Source organism: Nomascus leucogenys, chromosome 12 (assembly GCF_006542625.1).
Source record: "Nomascus leucogenys isolate Asia chromosome 12, Asia_NLE_v1, whole genome shotgun sequence".
Taxonomy (NCBI): Eukaryota; Metazoa; Chordata; class Mammalia; order Primates; family Hylobatidae; genus Nomascus; species Nomascus leucogenys.
In genome coordinates this window covers 18,516,139-18,538,660 of record NC_044392.1, presented here as the reverse complement: position 1 = coordinate 18,538,660, position 22,522 = coordinate 18,516,139, and the positions used below count along the sequence as shown (strand labels likewise).

At 40.3% G+C, this 22,522-nt stretch overlaps 1 protein-coding gene across 2 annotated transcripts in view; it reads right to left on the bottom strand.

Annotated features, from left to right (window-relative positions):
• ELAVL4 (ELAV like RNA binding protein 4) overlaps positions 1–21,404 on the bottom strand; it is a 157,228-nt gene extending 135,824 nt beyond the window's left edge. The window contains exon 1 of one of the 2 annotated variants that reach the window (XM_003259000.3): positions 21,242–21,404. In XM_003259000.3, coding sequence (XP_003259048.1) covers positions 21,242–21,259 — 18 coding nt within the window. In that variant the 5' untranslated portion in view covers positions 21,260–21,404. The remainder of the gene's footprint in view (positions 1–21,241) is intronic. The other variant, XM_030823883.1, reaches the window with a different exon arrangement.
• Positions 21,405–22,522: the final 1,118 nt, after the last annotated feature.

Here is a 22,522-nt window from a genome sequence, read left to right as displayed (position 1 = left end):
CACAGGCACCCATGTCTAGTGTTGGACAATGGAGCTCCTGGTTTAAAAAACAGCCTTTGGATTTTCTACATCTAGGGAGACAAGACTCAACCAGAATTAACAAGAAAATAAGCTAAGTGTGAGGTGTGGAGCAGTATACAAATGCTCTAGGTAATCAGAGACAGGAGACAATAATAGAGGCCAGAGAGGTCCGAAGGGCTTCATTAAGCAGAAGACCTCACAGAGAATGAGGTGTCCTTGTCACCACAGTGGCTAGGTCTCCATCCAAAGCAGGCAGTCCTCTTAGCTGGTAAATGATGCTACTGTTACAGAAATTAAAATATGACATAGAGATACATAAACAGAAATGCATAAAATGAAATAAAATCTGTTTCAGGTAAGACAGCAGGATGTAGTAGAAAGAGCATTGACTTAGAGCCACAAGGCCTCAGTGATTACTACCTGTGAAATCCTGGGTAAAATACTTATTCTCTCTAAAATAAATAAATGTTTTGTGAATAAATGGAATAAATAGAAATTCAGTTACCATACCCTGTTTAAATCATGTACAGCTCTATGGTCAATAAAACCACTCTGTGATCCTAGAAAGAGAAAATGTCTATTAAGTAAAGCATTGTTATTAATTCTTTTCATCCAGGGATGCTGAAACCAGAATAGATCTTTTTTTTGGAAAATGTTATCTGCAGACTTCCATTTAAATCCATAGCCATCTCAACTTATCCATATATTTCACTCAACCAGTCACGATGTTCAGAAATGCAATTCAAAACATAGTTCTTAATCACCTACTATGTCCTAGAATATCCATAGATTTCACACAACCAGACATGTGATGGTCAGAAATGCAATTCAAAAATCAACCCTTGATCACCTACTACATGCCAGACACTGAGGCAGATGACAAGGATTTGACAATGACAAAGGCACCACTCCTGTGCCCCTATGGAGTTCATAAGCAGTTGACCAGGCTTTAACAACAGCATGCCAGAAGCCCTTCTACACTCTACTATTAGACAGCATAGATTTTCACTCTTGAAACCTCCAGCCATTGGTCCCAGTTTGGTCCTGTCTTCTACCCCTTGAAAATCCTTCAAAATACTAGAATATGGAGGTTCACTAACATTTCTGAGCTTTGTTACCCCCTCTCACCCAACACCATACCAAAGTGGACTGCTCTTGCATGAACACATCCTTATTCTCCCATGTCTAGTTATGCATGGTCTTGGATTTCAGGAAGATCTTCAATTTGCCACCCCTATCTCTACATATCCCTGACCACCTACTGAAAACAAGTTCCCCTAACCTAACCCCCTTAACCTGCCTTATTTTCCTTACAGCACTTAATGATGGTCTGAAACTGCATTATTTTGTTTGTTTAATGGTTTATAAGTGATATGGTTTGGCTGTGTCCCCACCAAAATCTCATCTTGAATTATAGTTCCCATAATCCCCACGTGTTGTGGGAGAGACCTGGTGGGAGGTAACTGAATCATGGGGGCGGTTACCTCCATGCTGCTGTTGTTGTGATAGCGAGTGAGTTCTCAGGAGATCTGATGGTTTTATAAGGGGCTTTTCCACCTTTTGCTTGGCACTTCTTCCTGCCATCATGTGAAGAAGGACGTGTGTGCTTCGCCTTCTGACACGAATGTAAGTTTCCTGAGGCTTCCACAGCCATGCGGAACTGTGAGTCAATTAAACCTCTTTTCTTTATAAATTACCCAGTCTCAGGCACTCCTTTATAGCAGCATGAGAATGGACTAATACAATAAGCTTGTTATTTACATGCATTGCTAGAATGTAAACTTTGTCCCCAGCACCTATCACAGTGCCTGGATACAATAGGTACTCAATCAATTTTTGTCAGAATAAATAAACGACAGAACATACAAACCCTGTATCAGTTTAGCTATATCTTTCTGACTACATCTGTCCCTTTCAACTGGGTAGTATTTATATGCATATTTATATGCACACATATATCTTCCCTACATGGCTGGAAACTCCTTGAGGATCCATGTCTATTTCACCTTTGTATCTTCTGGACACTTGAGGTAGAGTGTTTCCTGGTTAATGTCTGTTAAATGGAATAAATACATGATATGGTTCCCTACTTGTTCCTCTGCAGGCTTCTTAATCTTAACTTTGTCAAATCACTACCTCAATCCTCAAGAATACGAACATATTTGATTGGTGACAAGGAAAAGTAAAGGACCATTTTAACCACATTTCTGTTGCTTCCTTTTAAGAATTACTTGGCCACTAAGCTTAAAGATTCTTTCCTCCCACCTCCTACAATCCATCAACCTCTTACTTGATAGGGCTTTTGCAAACATCTGTCAATTTCTTGGGGAGGGGAAAGTGAATAAAACCTTTAAAAAACATGCACTCTCCCAGAGTGCACCAATCTCTGCTTGCTGTGGGTACAAGCTATTTTTACCAGGTGATACTGTGATATTCCTTTTCAACACATGATATTCACTCTTTCAAGCTGTTCGGCACTGTTCTATTTGGTTTCATGTTACATCAATGAGACAGTTTGAGGGAAAAGGAAAAATGGGACATGCTATATTTAGAAGCACCACTGAAACCCTAAATAAAAACTCTGAAAATTTCCTAAGCTCTTTGGCATCTGCATTCAGGACCCTACCTACCGACCTAAGATTAAGGCTGAGTAAAAAATGCTTTTGTGTAGAGAGTATTTTCCTAAGAATATTAATTATAGAAAGCCATTTTCAGTGTATCCAAAACTTTAGAGGGTTAAAAATCATACAGACAGGCCATAGAAGAGTCAAACAATTACTACATGTATTTTGTATCTTCATAGTATTTTTTACTCTGCAAATTATGAGTCTAATTATATTTTAAAATAATAACATGTCTGGTTATACATCTGGACATGCTGAGTTTGAGGCAGCCATGTGACAAGTACGAAGAGTTGGCCAACAGCAGTTAGACATGGAAAAACAAAGCTCTGGGGGATTTAGGCTGGAGTATCAATTTCTCTGCATATGGGTAGAACATGAAACGATGAAAGAAAATAACATGAGTCTTGAAGAATCAGGAAAGCAGTAGGATTAGGAGGAAAACTTACTATTCAAATTTTAGCAATCAATGTGTGCTGGAAGGACAAGAAAAAGGTTTCAAAAGAAGTATGTGCCTACGATAGTATCTAGCATGTTATGAAGGCTAAAACATCCTTAACTCACAGTCTCATTGCAAGACTCAGTGGTTACAGGCAAAAGGTCTTTGTAATCTGTAAAACATGATACAATGATTTGTTTCTCTTATTTCTAGAAGGAATGTAAGGGTGGTAGGGTAGATCAACTGCAAAACTAGCACAATCTTTACCTATAACTATGCCCTTTGCAATGTGACTTTGCAGATCTTCCTAGAAAGAGATGTAATCTCTTTCCCCACTCCTGTATCTGGGCTGGTCTTGTCATCTGCTTTGGCCAATAGGATGCAGTAGAAATTCCACCATGTCACTTCTTCCTTACTTTCACTCTCTCTCGGTACCCTGCCCAGCTGTCATATGAACAAGTCCTGGTTCTCCTTCTAGAGGAAAAGAGATCACATGGAGGATAGTCCAGTGAGCCCAGCCAAGGCCATCCTTAGAGAGCCTATAGCCCTCAACCCCCACACATGTTAAAGAACCCAGTCATGATCAGCAGAGCTACCTTCTTGCCCAAGAGCTGACTAAAACACAAGAATAAGACCAACTGAGATAAAAAGAACTGACTTGTAGACTCATGAGCAATAATAAACATTCACTGTTTCAAACCATTGCATTTGAGGTGGTTAATTATACAGCAATAGGTAACTGATACAAGTAGCAATAAATAAACCAGTCCACCCCGAGCCATACTATGTGTCTGGCATTCTGCTAAAAAGCACTTTGCAGGGATTATTTGATTATTTCGCTTGCTTCTCACAATAAATATATGCAGTAAATATTATTATTCCTATTTTATAGATTATAATAAAATCAAGGTACACATTGGTTAAGTTAACTTGCTCCAGTGTTGCACAGCTGGCAAACAATGGGACCAAAATTCAAATCTGGCAGTCCAACCTCAGAGCAGCACTTAATCTAAGAAAGAGCATCTTTTCCTTAATCAAACAAATAGGAACTTTCCCCAGTCTTCTCCAGGATAATCTGTTCTAACCTTTTCCTTCACTTCTGATTATTCTAACTCAAAAGGCCATTTCTATAAATAACAGTAAAAACTGACTTCATTTGCTGATATGTTATTTCATTTGATCCTTACAATAAGCATTTAAGTTGCCACCATCACCTTTGTTTTACAGAGGTGAGAGGAAAAGGCGGGGGGTGAGCAGACTTGTTGGGCTGTAACTCCAGGTCTAGTAACTCCACAGCCAATACCCATGTTGCCTGGCCACTCTTCTGAACCGTCTCCAAGTTCTCCATGCCTTCCTTAGGCTTAGTTGCCAGCCAACTGTTCCACTTACTGAACATATACCAAATATCCCCTATGTCTCTAGGCACAAGACTGGCCCTTGAGGAGGCTTCAAAGCAGTTAAACCTATATTCCCTGCCCTCACGGAACTCAACACCACTTGGGGATGCAAGACAGAAATATACAAAAGGCTAAATGAACAGTAAGAGATGAAAAGTAAGAGGGTATTACTAATTGTCAAATGAATAGAATGAACAGATTCCAGAGTTCAAAGGAGAGTGAGAGAAAAGTATGTTAGATCTATCTAGCAAGACTTCCCATGGGAGAGATAATAGGATGGGAAATTCCCTGTGGGAACAGCCTGTCACTGCCATAGGTGTATGATTCTTGTTTTGGGTTGTCATGGTGACTGTATCTTCAAGATATTCATGTGGTGACTATTTAAATCTGGTGACTTTGGACAAGGCCAATTCCTAGTATGTAGACAAAAAAGATTCATCTAAGAGTTCCAGCATATCCAGAAGTTGGCAGGACTGATAGCTGGATCCTGGAAACTTGAAACAACTACCAGGTCATGCCAATCAATAGATCTAGAAAATGAATAGTAAGATTAGTCTAGTCCCAGGGAGTAGAAAAAAAGATTGAGAAAAGGACCAAGAAGCAATGCAAGCCATGCATCATACATACAGAATGTCAGCAGGTGGTGTTCTAGCCCTTAGGGGCCAGGGAAAAAATAGGTAAGAATAAAACACCTGCACTTGAGAAAATTCAACCAGTTTCACTTCCAGATTATTTTCTTTCTGTTCTCAACACCCAGGAAAGACCCACCTTGATCTAATACAACCTAACTTCCCAGGGGTACCTCTTGCCACCTACGCCCTTGCACTCTGAGACACACCAGACACATTGTAATGACTGCAGTTTCTCAGCACACCTTCCTCTATTACACACCCATGCTGCTCCTGGCCTCTGGGACTTGGCACAAGCTTTTCCTTCTCTGGGATTTCTCATTTGTTCTACGTACCATACTCAATCCTGCCTTTCCCCTTCCCCTAGATAATTCCTACTTTTCCTTTATTTCTTAGTTTAAATGTCAATTCCAGTTGAAAATAGGGAAAACAGGAATCCCTGGGTGGGAAAAGACCATACATGAGGAAAGAGGCTGTTACGGTGGGCCTAAAGCTAGATGAGATTGGTGGTTCCAGGTTCGGTGAGAGGTTCTAACTGAAAGCCACATTTAACAGTCTGAGAAAAGGAAGGCAGTGTGATAAAGAACGAAATAATTCTGTTACTAGGGTCCATGTCACAATGCTATGGGACTACCATGAAGGCAGGCCAGACAAGAAGAAAATGCTTCACCAAAAACTGGGAAGAGAGGAGCATCTGAGATCTGGAAACGAAAAATGGCAAAAGTCCCCAAGTGATGGTGGAAACGCTAGAAGAGGTCTTACAGAAAGAGGGTGGTTAGCCAGAGAGATAAGCATATCAAAATAGATGAGTGCAAATGCTGATATAGGAACAGAGATCTGGAGACAGTGGCCATAGAGGAAGCTAAAAAACCATCAGGTAATATAACATGTATATGTTTCCTACAGTGGCAGTAGCATAGGAGAAAGGTACAGGCAGCTTTAAAGCAACAAACAAAACAACAGTAGACAATGACCAGGAAATATGGTGAGAAGAGTCATCAGAAGAAAAGAAAGGCAAAACTGTAAGTAGCAGAACACATTATATAAATAACATTAATAATAAAAATAATATTCACCATGTATGAAGCGCTTACTCAATTACCAAGAATCTATTAATAATATGCATTATTTCATATGGAAAAAATGGCCTTGAGGATGTCCAGAGAGATACAAAAAAGGAGCAAGGCTGACAGTGTGCCATTTTGTAGGTGGAAGACTATACATCCACTGGAAATATTTAAAGTGACCTCTTCTAGGATCCAACTGGAGGGGTCTAGAGGACATTCGGGTTACATTTGTTTAGAATCCAATTATCCTACCAGAATGAAACCTTCTTGAGGACAGAGATTGTGCTTTTTGTTCACCACTGTGTGAACAGAACCTGGCACTGGGCCTGACACATGAGGGTACTAGATAAATATGGGTTGGTAGACTTAACAAACAAGTATAGATGTGTGAATGGATGGATGGATTAATGGATAAAAACTCAGCTTAACATATTTGTATCATTGGGAAGCAAGATAGAAAGCATGTGTCCATGTTTGAACCAAAAATTTAAAGGGGAATGGAAACATCCCAAATCCACACCTGCTGATGACAGTGAGAAATAAGGTGAGATACTCTCAAGAGAACGGTAGAATTCATCTGCCCCCACCTTTTCCCTCCTGTGTATTCTCTTCCAAATCTCTTTTCTATTCACACCTTACAGGCCAAGCAAACAAATGATTCTCCTCATTCACTGATTCAACAAACACTTCCTAAGCTCCTCAAGGGGCCGGGGCCCAAGGCAGGCATGAAGTAGCACTGAGCACACAGACAAGCAAGACACAGGCTGGGAAATATCAACTAAGGTGGGTGTGGTATGGTAAGTGCAGAGGGTTCCTGTAAGAATACAGAATAGTCATGCCCAACTCAATTTGGGGTGGTCCAAAGACATAAAAGGCATCCCAGATAAATATGATGGCATGGCTACAGGGACAAGAAGAGGAAGAGTAGTCCATTCAGAGGTAGAAAAAGTGAGAAATGACACAAATTAGGTCCCTCCTCTGGGCTCTCAGGGCACCCTGCACGTATCTCACATTGCATTTAGAGCAAAGACCAATGCTATCTGCTTATTTTCCTTGTTTTCTCCACAAGATTGTGGACTCCTTGAGATCAAAGGCTATGTTATTCATCTATATACTTCTAGCATCCAGCCAAGTTTCTGGGATACAAAGGATACTTAACTGGATGAACATGAATTTCAGAAAGGGAAGGCAACTTACCATAATGGTTAAAAACATGATAAAGAACACTGAAACTCACTTGGCTGTGATACCTTGAGCCATTTCTCTGTGCCTCAGTTTCTTCATCTGTGACATGAGGATAATAATAATAATACTTATCTGTATTAGTTGGGTCTGCCCAGAAACAGACAATGAGACAGACAGAAGTGCAAGAGATTTATTAGTTTATTGTGAAAATTTTGGGGTGGGGAGGGTGAAGAAAGTAGAATTGGAGACAGAGCCTCAGACTATGAGGCAGATCAGACAAAGGCTTGCCAACCTAATGGAGAGCTCTGAAATAAAGACTACCCATTAGGGGAGTTCCCACACTGGGCAGAAATGGCCAGGCCTTAGTACTCCCAGAGTGTTCAGTCATTGGCTAGGACCGCCCAGCAAAAGCATGGCCTACAGGCACTGCAACGGGAGACTGTCATCTAACTGCACTCCTTGCAAACAAACATAAGCTTCCTCTTAAAGGCAGACCTGAATGGTGCACCTCCATGAGGGCCACACTACCTGATGGGGTTGTGAGGTTTCCTTTAGTTACTATGGATTAAACACTTTAAACAGTGCCCAGAATTTAGTATGCATTATTTAAGGATTTGGTCTTACTGTAAGTTATCTATACAACTACATATAATTTTAAAACTTGAGTCTATGTTAGTAATTATAAACTCGAATGACTACAGGGGATAGGTAGGAAACATAAATGTGTAAATTGACCTAAAAAAGAGGAAAGGAGGCCCACGGTCTCTATAGCCTAACTGGAGAGTACATACCTTGCCTTAAGGGATTCAGGTTAAAAACAATACCAAAGAAAATAGCCACTATTCAAGCCCAGCAAAGAGTCAAACCTTGAAAACTAAATTGGCATATAATTTTATGAACAAACAAAAGCTATTATGTAAATATCTTCTCCATCACTTTTGGTCATTGACAGTTAAGTGCAGAGCATCATAAGGACCTTACTTTTCAAAATCCATGCTGGTGAACTTGACCTCTTTGATACTTTAGGATTGATATTATAATCTCAAGAGGTATCAAGGAATATTGAGGCTTGTTCTGCATTTGGTTATTCAAAGCTTTGATTTTTTTAAATGTATAGAGATACTCTGTGCTGGATATTAAACACACGTCTATTTCTTTTTCCTCTCCAACAAGGGAAATAGAAGAAAAATTATCTTGAATGAGGGATATAAATCATGCTTGAGTGCTACAAGGCAGTCAGGGTACCTGGCCGGGGGAAGTAGGCAGACAACTTTGTCCAGCCACAATGGACGAAGAAGAGAGGGAGTGGTGTGGAGAAATCAGGTTCTGGGCCTGTAAGGTGTGGAGACATAGGCTCACTGTGCCACTGAGTTCTGAGACTTGTTTGAGACTTGGCAGGTGACAGTGGGAAAGTATCCCTACAAGTAGGATCATACTGGTGGCAGTGCAGTAGTTAGAACAGAGGACCCAGTGTAGCACCTTCTCAGCTAGAGGCCGACCCAGGCCCTCCTCCATAGTAAGAGCGGGAGATTCTGCTTCATGAAGTCCTTAGTCACTGCTCTGGATCTTGATCCTGAGCCAAGTTGTGACTCTGCCACCAGTTCTCTAGGACTTAGCTGCAAAGCATGACATCACTTATGATTCCTGATTGCGGCATATTGATGTAGTTTGAGCTGCTGAGGGGAAAAGGAATGTGGACACCCCTGTTATACCTAATTATGTATCATGAAAAGTCAAACAGCTTCTGTTGGAAGTCGAGCTTTTGACAAATAGATGGCAGGTGCCTAAATGACGTTCCTTGATGACACTTGAAAAGATCATAACAATCTCTCTGAACTCTGAAATTCTAGGTTTTGTATAAAGAGATTTGACAATTTATTCTGTTTTTACTTGTAATGAACAGTATATGACAGGCAAACTTTAGGGCATACAATAACTTTTCATTTCAATCCTGTAGCACAGTGGAATATTTGAAAAATACTTTATTGAGATAAAATTTATATAACAAAACTAACCATTTAAAAGTGAACAATCAGTGGCATTTAGTAGGTTCACATTTTTGTGCAACTATGACCTCTATCAAGTTCCAAAACGTTTCTATTATTCCCCCTTATTCATTAAGCAGTTTTCCCCCATTTACCCCTGCTCCCTAACCCCTGGCAACCACCAATTTGCCTTGACACTATAGATTTATCTATTATGGATATCTCATAAATGAAATAATATAATATGTGACCTTTTGTGTCTGGCTTCTTTCACTTATGTTTTGGAGGTTCATCCATGTTGTAGCATGTATCAGAATTTCATTTCTTTTCATGGCTGAATAATATTCCACTGCATTATATAAAACAATTTGTTTATGCACTCATCCATTCATGGACATCTGGGCCTTTTCTACCTTTTGGCCATTTATGAATAATGCCTCTATGAACATGTGTGTACTTGTACTTGAATACTTGTTTTCTATTCTTTTGGGTATATATGCCAAGGACTGAAAGCAAAACAGGAGGCTTCCATTTTCTCCATATCTCCACCAATACTTTTTTTTAAAATCATAGCCATGCTAGTAGGTGTAAAGTGGTATCTCATTATGGTTTTAATGACGCTGAACATCTTTTTATGTGTTTGCTGGCTATGTCTTAACATTTTAAATAACAATCAGGGATCCAAATTTCAGTTAAAATTTCATTTTATATGAGGCTTCCAAATGCAAATAAATGAAGTGACAGTTTAACAGGTACTTTCTGTGAGCTTCACTAAGCCCGTGCATGTATAGGCAATGACAACTGCATCACAACTTGCTAAGTTTTAGGGTAGTATTTTTTAAACTTTATTGTAAAATGCATTTCCATCTCAGAAATCTTATCTTAGAATCAGAGAAATATGATTGATATTTAAGAAAATGCAAGCTCTACAAGGCTGGCAATTTTTATTTATACCACCCTACTAGGCACTCAATAAATGTTGGCTAATTAAAGGTATCAGTTTGACTACCTGGACCCAGAGACTGAAAAATTTAATGCAGGCAGTAAGAAAGAAAAATGAATCTAGGATAATTTCTAGATTCAATATTTTTCTGCCTAGGGCCACTGGGTAAAATGGTGGTGCCATTAACCAGAATAGTGAATATAGGAACAAGAACACTTACAATAAAAGAATTATCCTGGGCCAGGTGCGGTAGCTCATGCCTGTAATCCCAGCACTTTGGGAAGCTGAGGGGGATGGATTGCTTGAGCCCAGGAGTTTGAGATCAGTCTGGGCAACATGGAGAAACCTCATCTCTACAAAAAAATACAAGCATGATGGTGCATGCCTATAGTCCTAGCTACTAAGGAAGCTGAGGTGGAAGGATTACCTGAGCCTGGGGGGTGGAGGCTGCAGTAAGTCCTGATCGTGCCACTGTACTCTAGCCTGGGTGACAGAGTAAGACACTGTCAGGAAAAAAAAAAAAAAAAAGGAATTATCTTAGAATTCTTACCATTAATGCGGAGGTCCATTTTTACTACTTTTTTTTCTTTAGGCTAGTCAAGTGAAGCCATTTTTACTTTTTAATCTTCAATTTTTATGATCCCTTTATAACAACCTTTCTACGTGGATAAGTGTAAAAGAAAAGTGAAAGGGTGCTATAGAAACATAAGGTAAGAACGCTGCCCCTTTCAAAATTTCCCATTTAATTTTTTTGTGGTTTGGTTTCTCCTCCTATATATCCTATCCTGTCCTTACCCCTGCTGAATGTCAATCCATCTCACATCAATCTAGTACTCCATGGTTATAATGACAGTGTTTACAGTACTGGTTATCCCAACTTGGTTTTGTAAATTTAAGTCTGTTCTCTAGCTTATGAATTAGAGAACATCTCCCACAGAACATCATTTATCTATAAAAGTGGATCATGGTCCACTGTGACCCCTATATGACACCACTTTGTGATTAGAGGACACAGCACTAAATTTTAGTTTACTCTGATCACTTCCCCCCGTAGACTGGTTCTTCCATTTCAAAAATCAGAAAAAAATAACTCAAGCTTACTTTAATTTGGAAAAATGTTTTGGTGCTGTCTTTTAAAATTATTTTATTGTAAGAATACTCCAGCTTTGCTTGCATAATTTATACCTAAAAAGAATAAATCACACCCTTGAAGGTGAGAGAAATATTTTTTCAACCCACAAGATTGTCCCATGTATACAAAAGTTTCTTGAGCTCTGTTCTTGTGTCATATGTCCCAAACAACATGGTAACTTGACATCATATTATAGTACAGTCACGTGTTGTTTAACAATGGGGATACATTCTGAGAAATACGTCAGGCAATTTTGTCATCATGCAAACATCACAGAATGCACTTACACAAAGCCTAGGTGGTATAGACTACCGCACACCTAGGTTACATGGGATAGCCTACTGTTCACACGCCACAAACTTGGACAGCATGTGACTGTAGTTAATACTGTAGGCCTCTGTAACACAATGCTGGTATTTGTGTATCTAAACATAGAAAAAGTACAGTAAAATAGAGAATAAAAGATTAAAAACAGTACATGTTTATAGGCAGTTGCCATAAATGGAGCTTGCAGGACTGGAAATTACTCTGAGTGAGTCAATGAATGAGTTCTGAGTGAATATAAAGGCCTAGGACATTGCTACACACTACTGTAGACTTTATAAACACTGTACAATTAGGCTACACTGAATTTATAAAAATGTTTTTTCTTTTAATAGTAAATTAACTTTAGCTTCTGTAACTTTTTTACTTTATAAATTTTTAAACTTTTAGACTCTTATAATAACACTTAGCTAAAACATAAACACATGTACAGCTGTACACAAATATTTTCTTTCTTTATATCCTTTTCTATAAGCTTTTTTCTATTATTTTTTTTTACTTTTAAAAGCTTTGTTGTTAAAAATTAAGATAAGAATGCACACAGTAGCCTAGGCCCATACAGGGTCAGAATCACCAATATCCTCCACATCTTGTCCCACTAGAAGGTCTTTAAGGGCAATAACAAACATGGACTTGTCACCTCCTGTGATAACAATGCCTTATTTTGAAATAATTCCTGAAGGACCTGCCTGAGGCTGTTTTACAATAAACTATTTTTTAAAATAAGTAGGTGTACTTTTTGTTTTTTTTTGAGACTGTCTCGCTCTGTCACCCAGGCTGGAGTGCAGTGGCGTGATCTTGGCTCACTGCAAGCTCTGCCTCCCGGGTTCACACCATTCTCCTGCCTCAGCCTCCTGAGTAGCTGGGACTACAGGCGCCCGCCACCATGCCCAGCTAATTTTTGTATTTTTAGTAGAGATGGGGTTTCACCGTGTTAGCCAGGATGGTCTCGATCTGACCTCGTGATCCGCCTGACTTGGCCTCCCAATGTGCTGGGATTACAGGCGTGAGCCACCTCACCCGGCTGGTGTACATTCTTAAATAATGATAAAAAATATAGTATAGTAAATGCATAAACCAGCTACCTAGTAATGTATTAACATTATCAAGTGTTATATACTGTACATAATTGTATGTGCTATACTTTTATATGATTGGCAGCACAGTAGGTTTGTTTACACCACTATTACCACAAACATATGAGTAACGTATTATGCTACGATGTTACGATGGCTATGAAGTCACTAAGCAATGGGAGTTTTTCAGCTCCAGTATAATCTTAGGGGACCACCATCACATATGAACTTTGTTGTTGACCTAAACGTACTTACGTGGTGCATGACCATACAGTATTACACTCAGTGTCATTTCCCCCTCAACAAGAACAGACAGGGAAAGTTTGTAGTACAAAACTCTTATTAGTAATACAAACTTGGGGTGTGACTTCTATTATTACCATCATGCACCAGGCACTTCTAGAACACTAGTTCCACTGACCTGAGTAAGATCCTCAAAACTTTTGCTTTCAGATGACCCTTTTGTCCAGAAACTCATGCTGTGAGAATAAAAAGACCTTTACTTTCAGAAGTGTAGGGAAAAAGATGGGCACCCAATCTTCAGGGAAAGAAAAGGAAATCCCTTTGTAATAGCAGCAGAGCAAACTAACCCAGATCAATCACAAGTTGCATAACAGAGCAAAGTTGTACAGAGTCCTACTCAAACCTCCAGCAGCAAAAACATGACTTCCTGGCATAGACTTCCTATTTAGGCAGTCTGCAGTTGATGACTACTCAGAACTTTTGCTTTTTATTTTCTCCTTACTCCCATCTCCACCCTACCTCTCTGAAATTTTAACTCAAGTCAGCACAACTTCAAAACTTTTCCTGTAAAGGTTTTGGTTGAAGGAGCCTCATACTAAGTCATTTACTCAATAAATAACTTGCTGATAGTCCCAAAGTGCTGGGATTACAGGCATGAGGCACCGTGCCTGACCTATATAGAATTTTGAAGGTCAAAGTAGAAAGATTTTTTTCAACACTATCCACCAGTTGGGATAAGTTCCTTTGTGGTATATTTAAAATTGATTGTCGGGCACGGTGGCTCACGCCTGTAATCCCAGCACTTTGGGAGGCCGAGGCAGGTGGATCATGAGGTCAGGAGATCAAGACCATCCTGGCTAACATGGTGAAACCCCGTCTCTACTAAAAATACAAAAAGTAGCTGGATGTGGTGGTGGACGCCTGTAGTCCCAGCTACTCGGGAGGCTGAGGAAGGAGAATGGTGTGAGCCTGGAAGGCGGAGCTTGCAGTGAGCCAAGATCGTGGCACTGCACTCCAGCCTGGGCGAAAGAGCGAGACTCTGCCTCAAACAGAAACAAAAACAAAAACAGAAACGAAACAAAAAAACAAAACAAAAAAAATTGATCATGCTTTGAAGTCACAAAACCAGGATTTAAGTCCCTATTCTTGTCATTTACTGGATATCTATTATTGGGCAAGTCATCCAACTTCTCCAAGGCTGTCATTTTTAAAGTGGTGTCTTGGTCAGGGTCTCAACAGGAAACAGAAGGCATATTCAAAAAGGGAAATTGAGCAGGATTTAATGAAGATAAGTCATTGAAGACAGAAACAGTGGAGACCCAGCCCTAGATCTTGAGAGAACTCATAGAGAAAGCTGTAGTTGTAGACTGGATAGGTGCTGTGGCCTCCATGCAGCCACTGCTAGCCAGTAACCTGGAAAGGAGGGGGCTGGAGAAGTAAATATTCCAAACTCACTTTTCATCTGTCAGAGATATCCTGTAAGTGCTCCGTATTGGCTGAATCCTTCCAGAAGCAAGAGTGCAAGGGAGCTTGTTGATGAAGCTATGAAGGTCAGCCCTAAGGCCACAGAAAGGATTGGGAAAAGGGTAGAGAGTAACATCTCAAGGGCAAATGAAAGATACTCAGCCCAAAACTTAATAATGGCTGTCCACCTCTCACATAGATTTGCTGTGAGGATCAAATTAATAATATTAATATATGTAAAAATACTTTGTAAGCTGTAAACAAAATCACAAATATAATAATTATAAGGTCTATCCTATAAGAAATAGAAAAGAATAATACCAATCTATGGTATGAGTCTTCTAAGGTTGACAGACCTCTCACACTTTCAAATCTAGTATATTCTTTACACTGGAATTTATTATTTCTGGTTAAAAGTTCCAATCGTGAGGACAAAAATCAAACAGAAAAGGGAATTTTCTGTACCAAATGATTTTTCAGTACTAGATAAGTGAAAAATTAATTCCCCTGGCAAGATGGGTGTGACAATGGTCAGGCAGGACTCAGACACCTACACATCAGCATCTACCAGGTTGTTTTCCTGCCTTCCTCCCTTTTCCAGATCTTAATCTAACTTCTGCCAGCAGCAGAACTCCATTTTCTATTGCACTTCAGAACCAGTTCTTATAAGCACAAATTCATTTGCCAAAGAAACATTCAACAAGCATTTAGAGAGAACCACTATGCTAAGCATCTACTTACTGGTAGACAATATTTATATCAACATTTACTCAGCATATAAAACTTATAACTCAATTTACAATAGTTTTACTCCTTGCTCACTCCTCTCAAGCCACACTGACCTCCTTGCTGTAACTTGAATCCCTCTAGGTATACTCCCGCCATACGTCCTTTGCCCTGGCTGTTCCCTCTGCTTATAACCCCCAGATACCCACACAACTAAAACTTCCTCATCTTCATCAAGTTTTGTTCAAATATCACTTCCCAGTGAGGGCTACTGTATTCAAGATTGCAATCCTCCACTGGAATCCTTATCCTTCTTTATCTTACTCTATTTTTTTTCCCACAGAGCATTTATAACTGTCTAACATGCTCTATTATGCACTTCTTGATTATGGTTATTTTTAATGTCTACTTTCTCTTGTTCCTTTGCTGACAGGGATAGCTGAGTTTTGTTCACTGATACACCCTAAACAGCTACAGCTGGGCCAGGTCCATACCAGACACTCAATAAACATTCACTGAATCTACCAATCAATCACGCCTATAATCCCAGCACTTTCAGAGGCTGAGGTGGGAGGATCACTTGAGGCCAGGAGTTTGAGAATAGCCTGGGCAACATAGAAAGACCCTGTCTCTACAAAAAAATGCAAAAATTAGCTAGGCTTGGTGGTGTGAACCTGTAGTTCCAGCTACTCAGGAGGCTGAGGTGGAAGGATTGCTTGAGCCCAGAAGGTCAAGGCTACAGTGAACTGTGACCATGCCACTACACTCCAGTTTGGGTGACAGAGCAAGATCGTCTCAAAAACACAAAACATAAAAAACAAAAACCAATCATCCATCAGTCATCTGAAATGGTTGTAGGAGGCTCAGAGACATGAGCAACTTTTTGTCAATGGAACTATTAAAAGTACAAAAAGAAGCCATTTTGATGTTATATTTTAAATATAATAGACTCACCCCAACTATAACTTGTTGCAAAATTGTTGCTCATAGGTGAAAATTCATAGTGATGATTAACCTTCATTATAATGAAATGTAAAAGCTGCAGTATTTCTATTAAAAGAAACATAAGATCAAGTATCAAGCTGGTACTATAGATAATAAGCATTTGCAATTAACATACTGTGAATAACTGTAAACTCTGTTATTATAATAATAAAATTTAAAAATTCCTACAGCAACTGGGAACTCCGTAGCAGTTGCAATGTCAACACTAGCCACTTTGCCAGTTGTTCAGAGGCTGTGCAAATTAGCACAAACTGGTAGTAACAGTAACATACATAGTACTTTTGGGAGTCATTTTTGCACAACATAAGTTTAGAGGTTTTTTTTTCTTTTCTTTGGATAAAATATCATACTCTGATGCATGAACATGTGGAACAGAGATGAACTTCAAACTAGTGAGAAGAATAAACCATGTAGTAGGCAGTTTAGGTTCTTCTGAGTAAACTATTGCCAGACTCTGATTTGAGTGAACAAAGGTGCTTGTGTGGCAAATTTTGGTCCATAAATTCATGGTTTGAATATGTGGAAAAGATGCATCAAGGGATTAGTGTAATTATTTTGTTTCAGAGATACCTAGAAGGTCAAAGAGCTCAAATGACAAGGAGGTATGAAAGTATCAAAGTGGTAAATGATTTCTTCTGAGAAAGTCAAACCTTCTGCTTCCATCACCTAAGATACTATAAAACCAGAAAGATTAGGAAGCTACTGCACAGCTGTCTTTTTTGGTCAATGAAAGACATTGCTAGTGGACCTTATCACAGATTAAACTCAGCTTGGACAATGACCCTAACTCAGCTTCAGTTATAATCAGCTTTACACACAAAAAGTGTGTGGGGTGTGTGTGTATGTGTATGTGTACGTGTGTGTGTTGGTACATGATGAGTATTTTGGGGTTTCTCACATGTAAATCCAAATTGAACTGTTCCAAAACAAGAATTAAAATCTCACCTGTTTCATATTCTGCATGCTGAATTATTTTGAAAGAATCAATACAGCTTTTTACTAAATACCATGTGTTACTGGCTACATTAAGTCCCTTCAAATTCATATGTTGAAGTGCTAACCCCCAGTATCTCAGGATGTGACTGTATTTTCATATAAGGCCTGTAAAAAAGTAATTAAGGTAAAAGGAGGTCATGCGAGTGGGCCCTAATCCAACAGGACTGGTATTCTTAAAGAAGAGATTAGGCCGCAAACAGAGCAAAGAACATATGAAGAGATAGACAAGGCAGCCATCTTAGAAGCCAAGGAGACAGGTCTCAGAATAACAACCCTGCTAACACCTTCATCTTCAACTTCTAGCCTCCAGAACAGTGAGGAAATAAATTTTTGTTGTTTAAGCCTCCCAGTCTGTGATATTTGTCATGGCAGCCCTAGCAAACTAACACTCTATGTATGATTCATCTCATCATATTGTTCTATCAAAAGATGAAATAGATTTTAAAAATCCAGTTCCCAATAAAAAAATCTTAAGTTGATAGATGCCTCATTTATGCAGTACCATGAGTGAATAAGTCATTTCACATTAAGATATCCAGATAACTGAAGCTTGCCCTTAACAAACCAAAGTTTGTAATCTAATCCTATCAGATGCAAATGTTTCTAAAATACATCATTATATACTGCCCCACTTTTTAGAGAGAATATACAATTTAACTCTTTTAAGGAATAAAAATTAAAATTTCCAATAAATCAGCAATAATATTCAGTACTCTAATTCAAGTTTTACTTTGACCCAAGAATAAGACTGATTTCTCATGTCTTATCTTTATAATTCATTCGCCCCTCACATCCAGCTAATATTTCTTGAAACTTGTATCTAGCAAGGCTTCTAAACTACTTTAGGCTGAGAAACTAAGGAACTAAACATGTTAGAGCTATGTCTGAAGTAAAAATAAAAAGACTTGAGGGAATATGAGAGGAGCTTGCCTCTGAGTAAATGAGTTAGCATAGTCTTTGTGGATATATGTTTGCTTTTGAGAAAAGTTTTTGCTTCCATCATAGTTTTTGCCTGTATTCCCAAGACATAATCTTGTAAAAAGTTCATGACCACTAAGTTTGGATAAGTGAAATTTCAGTTTTACAACATTTTATTAATATTTTTTGGCTTGTTTCTACCTCAAAAACTTTTCACAGCATATTTATGATAGATTGATATTATAATCTATATAGTGTTGATTCAGCCCTATAAAAAAGATGAATTTGAATATATCAACTTAAAAACTAACAGCTAGCATGTATCAGTATTTACCATGTGCCTGGTACTGTGCTAAACACACTTTACATATTTCACTTAACTAAAACAATGCATAGAATTTATTGAAAGCAGGAAAAAGGATGCAAAATCACTATGATTTTTCAGGAACTGTGAATAATGGATGGATATTATCATATCCATTATCATATTATGCAAATGAGCAGTACTGCTCAAATAAAACATTTCAATTTTTTTTAAGCTACTAATGAAAACTAGTACCAAATTAAATATAATCTTGGCACAAGACAATCACTATTTTCCATGGACCATCACTCCTGACATCAACCTGAAAAATTAAAGCACCTTCTCTAACTTTCCTGCGGCTCAGGATAAACTTACGAAGAAGGTATGCTGTTATGCAGAATTAGGCCTCCCAAAGGCATGTACTTTACACATCTGGAGGTTAATTTTAAACATGAACTTTACTGATATATAATGCACATAAAATCAAATGCACAGATCATAAAGGTTCAGTTTGATGAGTTTTGACAAATGGATACACCTTTGTAACCAACACCCCAATCAAGATAAAGCATATTTCAGTCACCCCAGTGAGCTTCCTCCTGTCCCTTTGTAGCCAAATCTCCCTCCCCAACTACAGGGAGCCATTTTTAAGCAGATGTAGTAGCAATGGTGGTAATAGCTACTGTTTATGTTTGGTTGATAACAGCAGTATTTACTGAGTGCCCACATGGCAGGCACTGTACATATATAATATTCTATTAATTCTCATGTCAACTTTACGAGGTTGGTATTAACCCCATGTGTCTATGGCGAAAAAAGTGGGGGGAAGGACCAAAAAATTAATTATGCAAAGTCACATAACTACTGAGTGGTGAGGTCAGACCGGAACCAAGAATATCTAATTTAAAATCTCTCATGCTAAACTATATTGCACTTACACAAAAGCTAAGGAGTTTTCTGTCGACCCAAAACACACAGTAAGTAGAGGAATTAGTAAGGCCACCAGCTCTAACTCACAACTCCACCTCTATTACAACCCACACCCAAGTACCTTATCTTAGCAAGCAAGTAAAGGTTTCAGAGGCTAATACTAATGATAACTAAAGAGGATTACTTTAGTTCTTCAACTAAAAACCTGCATGTAAATCCCTCATGTATTTCTAGAGTAGTTAGTAGAGGGGGAAAATCCTCTGTATAAGTGGGTAGGTCACAACCCCATCGGCCCCAAGGATTTTGTTAGTGCTTTAAAAAATGAATGGAAGGAATCCAACCATCCACTTGCTCATGGTTGACCCCATAAGCCACAGTGCCACAGTCTACCCTACCTAAAAACTGAAAGGAGAGCTGCTGCGCAGCATTGTACTGTCACTTTATTAAGGAAGCAAGTGGTGTCATGCAGCATTGTACTGTCACTTTATTGAAGAAGCAAGGAAGCAAACATCTGGAGTGAACCTTTTGATTCCTTGTTACGTTAATTTTATTCAGTGTTTTAAACTCAACCCACTCACATTTACAAAACACTTCACACAGACTACTTCCCTCATGAATGGAGTTCCATTCACATCTCACTTAAAACATCAAACTTATTCTGAAATGACGGAGGTTAAAGCTTGTTCAGTGTCAATTTGCAAGTATTATAAAATATTAAAAGCTAGGCGCACAAATGCAGGAGGATAATGTGAGGCAGCTTCTTTAAGGAGCTCTACTAAATTAAAGCATTTAGGTAAGGGGCATGGATAGGCTTAAAGGCACCACAGAGCTCTCAACAAACTGTGTTGTGGATCCCGGTATTTAAGTCCCCAGTGGGAAGATTTTATGAGAATTATCACCCTAGAGTGGTATTGGCTAACAGCTTGGGAATCAATATGACTCATTTTCCCCCAAACCTGGAATTGTTTTCTAGAAGTCCCTCCCTTCGGTTTCCCTGTGGTCTCCTTAAATCCCTTAACATATGTTGGGGGAGGGGAGGTTCTCTCCTTGTAGAAACAATTGAGTCTCCTGCAGGTTCAAGACTTCAAGACCTGTGTTTACTAAATCCTACAGGTATGACAGCCCCCAGCCCAAAGAGACAACAATAACAACATACACAGGTACACCCTACGAACACCTGAGCCTCCTTCTTCCTCAGCTAAGCATGAGCACTGCTTAGTGTAACACAAGCGCCTTCCCAATCTCGTCTAGAAATACCCAAGTCCCAGGTCCACAGCGGGATGTAATAGAGGTAAAACAGGGGAGCGTGCTGCCCTCCCTGTTTGACAATTAGCGAAAGTCACACAGAGGGGCTCCCTGAGGATCCAAGCCCGCGCGCCCAGCGCCTCGGGGCCCTGATCGCCCGAAGCTGCCTGGACTTTTTGGCGCCACCAGGACGTTCAACAAAGCCACCTCGAGGACAACTACGGAAAGGCGCAGAGAGGAGTGGCGCGGGGCTGCTGCGGGGTCGCCTGTCGCCGGGGAGGGGGCGCGCGTCAACCCAAGTTTCGGCTGTCTGCCCTGGGGCCGGGAAGTCTCAGGAGGCCGGGAGGGGTGTGACCCGGACATGCGGGGCCAGAGCCGCCAGATGGGCTGCGGATGGGGTCGCCAGGAGCCCTCGGGTCTGGGCAGCGCGGGGGCAGGATCCTCTTGCAAGGGCCCTCTCCCCCTCCCTGGGAGTCGGGTGGCCAGGCTGGCCGCTGGGAGAAGCCAGTCGCGACCACGTGGCCCAGCGGGCGTCCGTAACAGAGGGCGGGCGGAGTCGGGGGTGCGGGGCCTGCGCCGAGGCGCTTCTACCTGGTTCTTGAGGCGCATCTTCCTCGCCTGGTGATCCGGCCCGAGGCGTAGGAGGCTGGGTGGGGCGGGGCGCGGCAGGCGGGAAGACGTCCGCAGAGTCTCACCGCGCTCGCTCTCTAGCTCGCTCTGCGGCTCCGCCAGCGTCGCCGCCGCTACCCCCTGGCCGCCTCGAGGGGGCGCTTCGCGTAGAGACGGAGGACGACTCCTGCGAGTCAGGTTCCTGTGGTGGCCCTGGCGCCTACCTAGGGGGTTGGCATTCCAGTATGCTCAAAATGTTGAAGGAGAAAGTCTCCTCTTTTTCCTCCAATGCTGCTCCCTGTGGTCCGCTTAAATTTTAAATGAGGTAGCTTCTTTGCAGCTAAAGTTCACTGACACCGTTTGGACCAATGTTAATTGCTGTGCCGGGCCCAGGGGGTTTATAAATGCGACGAATTCAGAACCCTTAGAATAAATCTTACCCTTTGGGGAGAGGAGCATGGAGAAGGTGGCTTGTCTTTGGCAGGGAATGTAGACACCTTAAGTAGATCCTTCAAGTCATGTTTGGCTGTTTGGTGTCTAAGGTATGTCCAAAGTAAAGTGAGAAATGGAAACAATTGACCCAAACAAAATGCCGAAGTCCTTTGTGAGCTATGATTTCAGGTAAAAATAGTTACTGGCCCTTCCATTACTCTGTGGCCTTTTAAACCACGCTATATGTTTGAATAACACAACATTAGTTCAGTGGTAGGTAATGGGATGATCATTAAAAATGGGAAAGTGGCTTCTTTGGCCCTCCTTGACCTTCATAAAATTCTACTCCTAGGGCTCAGAAACTCACAGTTGAATTGTTGAGAATGGCCACTATTGCCTAAAGAAAATCTACCTTGATTCAAAATACAAGAAATACAGGTATCAGTAAAAATTACTGGTCTAAGGTAAGCTTAGTATCAAGAGTTAGAATGTAAATATTAGGCCGGGCGCAGTGGCTCACGCTTGTAATCCCAGCACTTTGGGAGGCCGAGACGGGTGGATCACGAGGTCAGGAGATCGAGACCACGGTAAAACCCCGTCTCTACTAAAAATACAAAAAATTAGCCGAGCGTGGTGGCGGGTGCCTGTAGTCCCAGCTACTCGGAGAGGCTGAGGCAGGAGAATGGCGTGAACCCGGGAGGCGGAGCTTGCAGTGAGCCGAGATCGCGCCACTGCACTTCAGCCTGGGTGAGAGAGCGAGACTCCGTCTCAAAAAAAAAAAAAAAAAAAAAAGGAAATATTAAAGAGATCATCTTATCCAATGTCTCTTTA